At 41.8% G+C, this 8,591-nt stretch overlaps 1 protein-coding gene across 1 annotated transcript in view; it reads left to right on the plus strand.

The window, feature by feature from the left end:
* Window positions 1-8,591, plus strand: part of LOC111871336 (centrosome-associated zinc finger protein CP190) — a gene marked incomplete at both ends in the record, with an annotated part of 63,411 nt that overhangs the window by 19,635 nt on the left and 35,185 nt on the right. Inside the window, 1 exon segment of the mRNA XM_033754216.1 lies at window positions 1,188-1,315. Coding sequence (XP_033610107.1) covers window positions 1,188-1,315 — 128 coding nt within the window.

Raw genomic sequence — 8,591 nt, forward strand, 5'->3', positions numbered from 1 at the left:
ATGATCACCAAGGAATCATCATGTCAGAGTTCCATGCAAGAAAAGTGTCACAGCAGTTTATTATCGTGACTTTATGCAAAATCTGCACAAAAACTGACCTCAGTTGCTCGAGGCTGGGCCAGTCATTGTCCATGACAACGATTGCCCGCGCGTCGGGAATGTCGTAACAGAAAAGCTGCACCAATACGGTTGGGAGGTGTTGCTTCATGCTCCCTACAGCCCGGACATGAGTCCATCAGACTTCGACTTATTCCCAAAGTTGAAACAACCTATGCGAGGCCGTCGTTTTCCCCCTCTGGAAGAGCTTTCTGCTGCAGGTACCTGAGCCATTTGACAGATGAAGAAAGATGGTGTCCTGGATGGAATAGTAAAGCTTCCCACAGGTTGGGACTCAGTTATTGAAGGACTGTAAAGAGATATTAAAAAAAATAAACACGGATGTAAACAAAATATTGTGTGCATTATTTCTTAAATTACCTATGTACATGGTGAAGAGCAAAAGGTAAAGCTATCCCTGTAACACACCATGAAGGCCTATATGATTGTGATGCATCGAGGCTCCCACATTTTATCTAGATGGTCAACTCACAGATGGTGGTAAGGTTGTCAGCCTTACGCACCGGCCGCCCTTTACCCCCCCAGGAAGATTTCTGGTACTCATTTCTGTGTCGACCCCAGAACCATAATGTTGCTCGAAGGACTAAGTAAATTGAAAAAAATCCACCTCATCGGGACTTGAACCCACAATCTTCCAGCTTGTAGCATAGTGCCTCAACCAACTATGCCACCACATGCCCCACTTGGTGAAGAGTACAAGTTGAAATGATCATCTGTTCAGGGTACCTTTATAGTTTTTTTACTTATGGTTTATTTAATGATACTATCCTTAACTCAGGCTTGTAGTATCACATGATGGGAAGATTAGTGAATAATGAATTGATAAGGGTGTGGATGGAAGCAATGATAATATAAATTGAGATACCATCCCAGTATTTGCCTGGAGAGACTGAGGAAAGCCACATAAATCCACCATCAAGGTAGCCAGTCTGTAGGTGTAGATTTGAACACCTGACCTGGATATGAAGCACGGGTACTACCTACTCAAACACAGCATTTTATTGTGCAGAGTAAGTTTTTTTTTTTTGTTTAACTTGTGTGTATAATAATTTATTTGAAATATCTTGCAGGTTCACAAATTGGTCCTCAATGCATGTACAGAATACTTCCAGATGCTGGAGAAGCAAGGCTTTGTTACTGGAGACTGCCTGCAAATGCCACATGATCTGCAAGCAGATGTGGTATTACCAATAATCAAGTATGTACCTTTTCTGCTGTCTGTAGTCTATATGCTTTTTATGCCTAAACTTGCTAAGAACAGTCTCAGTAACAATATGCAGTCACTCCTGTTGTCATTGCAAAAGACAAGAATGACACAGCTTGATAGCTTACCTAGGCAACACCTAGACTTATTTTTTTAAAATTTGGGAAATATCAAGGTAACCCAGTATCGATAATAAATAGAATTTGTGGATTTGCTCTTTACTTAGAGACTGAAAATCCCTAGAGAAAGGAAAACAGTAAGATTTTTAATTGAGTTGTGGCCATTCAGATTTCTAGCATGATGTGTTGAAGTAAATACAGATAACAGATTGCAACAGTTACATAAACGAGATGGCACTGGAGTGTACAGAAATAAATTACAGGTTTACAGATTAATGTAGTAAGCGGCCTCCGTAGTCTAGGGGTAACATTCCCACCTCATGACTCAAGGTACGCGGGTTCAAACCTGGTGGAGGTCGTGGAATTTTTAAGGGTGGAAAAATTCAGGGAACAAGTCCTCCGGGAGTTACTTTAAGCCGTGTGTCCTGTGTCATAGATTACTGCACGTAAAAGATCCTCATGTCTCTAGGAGACCTCTGAGCAAAATAGGCAGTTTCCTGACCAAGTAGATTCCAATTCCTCCGGTAGATGGAGAAGTATCAGGGACCACTACCGGAGAGGGCCGACCTCGCTGGCAGAAAGGGGCTGATAGCGAGCACCAGTACTGGAAGGACATGGCGACTAGTTAGAATAATTAAAAAGGGGGACGCACAATAGATCAATAAATTGTCGCAGTGCCTGGGGTAACCCACCCCTCCGATTAATAATATAAAATAATTAATGCAGTACTGATATTTGGACTGTTAATACATTATTAACCTTTAAGAGACGGCCCTTTAAATTCCGGTAATGGCTGCGGGACTGATTTAATTTAAATGCCCTCGATTATAAAGCAATAAAAATTGTAATCATTTACTAAAATTGCTGTGATTTCTACAATTTTTATGATAAACGAACCAAATAAACGCTGCTTGTTTCTAGAAAGGATATAGAATCCGATATTATAATTTACAGACTTTATAAAATATGTAAAAATTTTTAGACTGATTCCAACTGAAATATGCCCCAATTTGTCGTCTGTCTACAAGAATTCATACAGTTCTTGCAAGTATGAATGCACCTGATGTGCCAACACAGCGAAATCTTAGCTACCCCTGATTTAGGCTAGCCTGTATCAATGTTTATTCACGTACGTTTTTTTTTTTCTGTATGCAGAGATGTGGGCGCGTATCCGTTTATAAGAACCCTGATTGTTTATATTATCGCTTATAGCTACACAGCGAGTGTTCTGTTCTGACCTGGTAGGCTACTGTATAAGAACTCTCAAGGTTAGCGTCCGTATAACAGCCCACCGCATCAGAACACTCAAGGTTAGCATTCTGCGAAGATGTAAAGCAACCAACCATTGCGTGGTCTCGTTTCGAAGACTGGGACATATTTCAGCTCATAAATGACTACGAATCAGATTGTTGTAAACACAATTCTGAGAGTGGCGTTGAGGAAAGTGAATCAGAAATTGATTTCGACGAAGGACCTTCATCTTGGTCGGCAACCTGGGGACCACCACACCAGCATGGCAATAGAGTGTGAATAATTATTCAGTTGGAGCTGTGGGCAAACTGTGGCAAACAGTTATAGCATCTGTCGTCGAACCTGGAAATGGACAAATAAACTATTTTTCCATCTCCTGGATCTGAACAGTTACATCCTGTTGTCACACAGAGAATTTCATCTCGCTCTTGTGTGGAACATGCTGGAAGGGGTCCATCTCGACCTCAGTGGACCAGGGGTCGAACCCCTGCCGTTTCATTGGAGATATCTCGATTAGAGGAGGCCAAACCACATCACTGGCCGACTTCCTCTACTTCGCAATTTAGGTGTCGTGTGTGCTTTTCGCGTGGGAAACGAATAACTGTCTGGACAAAGTGCGTGAAGTGTGACGTCGGACTCTGCATTTCCGGATGATTCCAAGAATTCCACACGAAGGCAACATTCCGTTAGATGACGCAGGTGGGAAGACAGACAACTTATAAAGCTGGTGTCCAAAAATCATGTAAGTAGAACAAGAATTTATAGCTTAAAATTAGATTTTAAAAAGCCGGCCGCATGCGTGGAGTGCGCGACGACATATGGCGTCATTCGTCCCCTTGACTTTATTTTAATGACACCATATGGCGTCGCTCGGCTCTTACAGCTTAAAGTAGCTGAACAGAATGAAAATGAAAATTTTATTTAAATATGCAGTAGTTGAGTCACCAGAACAGAAACCTTTCTTGAACTAGAATAATGCACCGAAGATGAAAAGTAGCTATTTCAGATCTGTGATGAGGTTCTGATGGCAGTGAAAATTAAGATTGTGCTCTTTAAGGATGGGCATCATGTAGTCTATACAGTATCACATCCCAGAAGTTTCGATATTCCGGACCTGTTTGGGCATAACCAAAGCCATATGATACACAACTGTTGTCTTTCACTTCCTTGACATCTTACCAGGCAGTCATAACGCACTGTGACAACACAGAACTTCACGGTTAACCCAAAAAATAGAAAACCACTGCGCCCACTTCTGTGTTTAGGCATAGACAGCAAATCACTGACTTAATGGAAGCTCAGATGAGAGATTTTGGAAATTTATATTCAGTGAAGATTTAGGGACAAACCTGCAATTTGTTTGACTTACAGGTCCAGAAAATTGCACTATTTATAGACAGTTTACAAATAAGAGGAGATGGTTTATGATTGACTGTGTGTGTGTAATTAATGATAGTGTAAGCTTCATGGTACGGGGTCCTGCAGGGAAACCTGACATTTTTCATTTGGCACGAACTGTCCAAACACCTCAGAATGTTGAGACTGTTAGGCGGGCGGTAGTGACTAGTCCCCATCTTTCTGCAGCGAAGCGTGTCATTGCATTAGGCACTTCAGATTGAGTGTGAGACAAGTATTGCGCCTAAATTTTCATTTTCATCCATACAAGGTTATGGTTGTGCAAGAGTTGCATCAGTGTGATTGGGCAAACTGTAGCTTTTGTACAAAACATGCTTGAAATTGTGGCAGATGACGCAGCCATCAGCATGAGTGACAAGGCATACTTCCACTTATTTAGATGTGTTAACAAACAGAAGTAGCATTATTGGTTAGACACAAATCCACGGCAACTTCGTGAATGCCCACTTCACTCTGAACGTGTGACAGTTTTGGTGCTGTCTGGGAAGCTTTGGTGTGATAGGCCCATATTGCTTTGAGGTGGCTGGACATGCTGTAACAGTAAACTCTGGTCGCTATGTTCACATGCTGCATAATTTCCTCGCATCAGAGATTAACAGTCATAGAATTAATCAGCAAACCATGTGATTTGAAGAAGATGGGTACACCTCTCATACTGCAAGAGCTTCCATGCCAGTTATATGAGAAATGATTCCTGGGCATGTCGTTTCTCAGCACAGTGATCATCTGTGGCCTCCTTGGTCACCTGACTTGAGTGTATGCAAGTATTTCCTTTGGGGTTACCACAGAGCAAAGGTATTCATCAGTAGACCACGTACAATTCATGAACTGAAAGTTGGGATTGAAGATGAAATGACAGCAATCCCCCCCCCCCCTTGACATGGTAAGGCACTCAGTGAACAACTTCGAGACGAGCTGCAAGAAGGTGTACAAAGAGACGGTAAGCATCTGAATGGCATAATTTTCATGAGCTGGCAGTTATACACATAATATGGCATACATTGTTGTGTATTATGATAAATAAAATAAGTAAAAGAAATAAAAATTGACTCCATTAGCCTGATTTAGAAACCATCAGGTTTTCCTGCCGGACCCAGTACTTACACTGTTTTCCTTATTAGCTGCTCTGAAACACATTTACGACCCAAGGAGTCAGCCATCCTTATTGACTAACAAGCATAAATACTGCTGATTGAAAAAGATATTTCATCCCTGTACAAATGGCAAGAAGTTTCAAGATCAGGCCAGTAGAACGTGTTGCAATTGATATAGTTTCAACATCCCTCAACACAGTAACTGCAGAAGTATTTTTTAGATGCTCTTATACATGGTGCAATCCAAAAGTTCCCGAAATATATTAATAAAAACTATTACATCTTACCTAGATCTTATTCTGCACCATCACCTTCAAAGTAGTCCCCTTGGGAGCGCATACACCGATTCCAGCATTTCTACCACTTTTCAAATGCATCCTGGAAGTCTTTCTTTGTTAGGGTGTTCAGTACCGTCTGCGTTTCTGCTTGAATTTTCTCAACTGTATCAAATCTTCGCCCCTTCAACTTGATTTTCATCTTGGGGAAGAGAAAGAAGTCGCATGGAGCTAAGTCTGGCAAGTACTGTGGGTGGGGAACAACTGCCATCTTGTTTTTAGCCAAAAATTCCTGCACAATGTAAGCCGTGTGCGGTCGTGCGTTGTCATGGTGGAGTACCCAGTCGTTCGTGCGCCACTTCTCTGGCCGTTTTCTCCTCATATCCTCCCTCAAACGCCTTAGAACATCGCGATAGAACTCTTTATTGACTGTCTGACCAGGAGGGACGAACTCCTTATGAACAATCCCGTCAGTATCAAAAAAACAGATCAACATGGACTTAATGTTGCTCTTGACTTGTCAAGCTTTTTTTTTTGGCCGAGGTGAAGAAGGGCTCTTCCATTGCTACGATTGCTGCTTGCTTTCAGGGTCGTAGCCATAAACCCAACTTTCGTCACCAGTGACAACCTTCAAAAGAAAGTTTGGATCCTCTTGAAGCTGTTGCTGAAGTTCCCTGCAGACTTCCAAGCGATGCTGCTTCTGTTCATTTTGCAGCAGTCGTGGCACAAACTTGGCCGCAATCCTCCTCATGTTCAGTTCCTCTGGCAAAATTCGTTGACATGTACCATAACTTAGTCCCAAGGTGTTACAGAGGTCTTGGATGGTCAGTCTATGATCTTGCAGAATCGGATCCCTAACTTTCGCGGCATTTTCTGGTGTTTTGCCCGTTGACGGCCGTCCCAAATGATCGTCATCATCAGTCGATATTAGGCCATTTTTAAAACGCATATACCAGTTGTAAGTTTGTGTCTGGCCTTAACTGTTTTCACCAAAAGCTTGCTTCAACATTTGGTGTGTTTCTGCAGGGGTTTTCCCAAGTTTGAAACAAAACTTTATACAGGCGCGCTGCTCTCAGGTCAGCCAACAATAAACCCAATCACTCAACTCAATGCCGCTTTCCACACTGATTCAAGAAGGATGTGTGAGGAGACACCTAGCGGTATTTCGATGTACTCATAACCATTCGCACGCAAAATTCAAATTTCAGAAACTTTTGGATTGCCCCACGTATGTTCAGCTCTCATACCAATTAGGTAGTGAGCAGTGTATACATGTGTGGAGAACCATGTTGAGGGGCTAATTCGCTGTTTTAATGGAGAAATAACATAAAGGTGTGAAAAGGATACGTAGAAGGAACAATGGGGTTGAAGAATGAAGATACAAAAGGAATGATTTCCCATCATATTTCAACAGTCCTTTTCCACTGGTGATAATATTAAGGGAATGTGCCCAGAACCATGGTAGGTTTTCATTTTCTGTTTGTAAGAAAAAGCTGTGGGTAATGTTTTATCCTGATATTTTAGTCTATATGGAAATAATTTACATTAAAGTGATGTGAAACCCAAAGTCTTTGAAATCTTTACTTAATCTTTACTTACTTACTTACTAATATATGACGAAGACTAGGAAATTCTGTATGTTGTCCATTATGTCTGTTAGTTGTGTATGTTCTCCTCTAATACAGATGACTAAGCCATTTAAAACTCAGTTTGTTTGGCCTCAAATGTATTACGCATCATGACAGTGAAATCTGTGAAATCTGTGCAGAGAATGAAAGTTACGTTGTTTCTTTTTCAGATTCGTACATTTGGTGTTATGTCAAAGTTTGTTGTAATGACATCTTTGGCATTTTTAGCCCACTTTCTGTATTTTGATAAAATGAAAGGAGGCTTATGAGATTACTTTGCTGTGTGTCTGTATGTGTATTCTGCCCTAACAACTTTTGAATTCCAGAACCAATCTGTATGAAAGTTGGTATGCATACCATGGCACGAGCCAATCTCAATGTCGTAAATCCTCACATCAGCAATACCAACATTACAGCCTGTGAAATTGCTTGGGCAAAACTTAATATTACTTGAAAACCTGTACCGCTCTTTCTGAAACTTGGAACTTGGTGTGTATATCATGCTGCATGAAGCCCTCTCAATGATGTACCTCATAAATCCCTCCCATCAATAATGTCAGCATTGCAATCACTCAGACATTGTATGTATATCATGCCACCTGATCCCTGATACATAAATCCCTGACATTAGTAATACAAACATTACATTTCTTCAAATTGTTGTGGCAAAACCTTAATATTGCTTGAACATTTGTACCAATGTTCATAAGACTTAGTATGTATATCATGCCACGTGAAGCCATCTCAAGATGTACTTCGTAAATCTCTCTCATTAGTAATACCAACACTACAGCCTCTCAAACTGTTGAGATAATAACCTTCATATTACTTCAATGCCAAAACCATTTATGATGAAACTTGGTATGTATATTGTCGCGTATTGGGCATATGACGCGACAAATAACTTCACGCCGTATTTTATATAGCGAATCTTATTCCACATTCGCACTTACAATCACCCAAATTACAGATTTACGATTACTGCTATCTGCAGTATCATGAATAGTACACTCCAAATGCCACAAGACAACTGACTAGTTGCTGGCTAACGAGGACTCACTCGGCGGTAGCTCCAGAACTGACTGACTGACTGACTGACCGACTGACTGTGAATAGCCTTCGCTGTTCCTTATGTAGCCTTGATCGGACAATTGTCGTCTGGTGCCTTGTTGCTAGCCACGCTGTCCGGAGTTGTTGACTGCTGCCTAGCAACCGCGATATCCCTCGGTGACGTCACCGCGGAGGGGAGTGGCGGGGCGGGAACTCGCCTATTACCGTAGTAACGCGAGCGCTACGTTACCGCCACGTACCGCTGGGGAGGTAGGGCTGATCCATAGCTCAACATGTCACACTGTTCCCTCCTTAAGGCTGTTCGTCCCGAATAGCCTAGCGGTGCATCCCCGTTCCTTTTCCGTCCCGTAGCTGTGCTTGCGGTGTCTCCTGTTGTTTCGGCTACTATTCTTGCAGCGACTATTCTTCGTCCGTTA

Source organism: Cryptotermes secundus, unplaced genomic scaffold, assembly GCF_002891405.2.
Source record: "Cryptotermes secundus unplaced genomic scaffold, Csec_1.0 scaffold2737, whole genome shotgun sequence".
Taxonomy (NCBI): Eukaryota; Metazoa; Arthropoda; class Insecta; order Blattodea; family Kalotermitidae; genus Cryptotermes; species Cryptotermes secundus.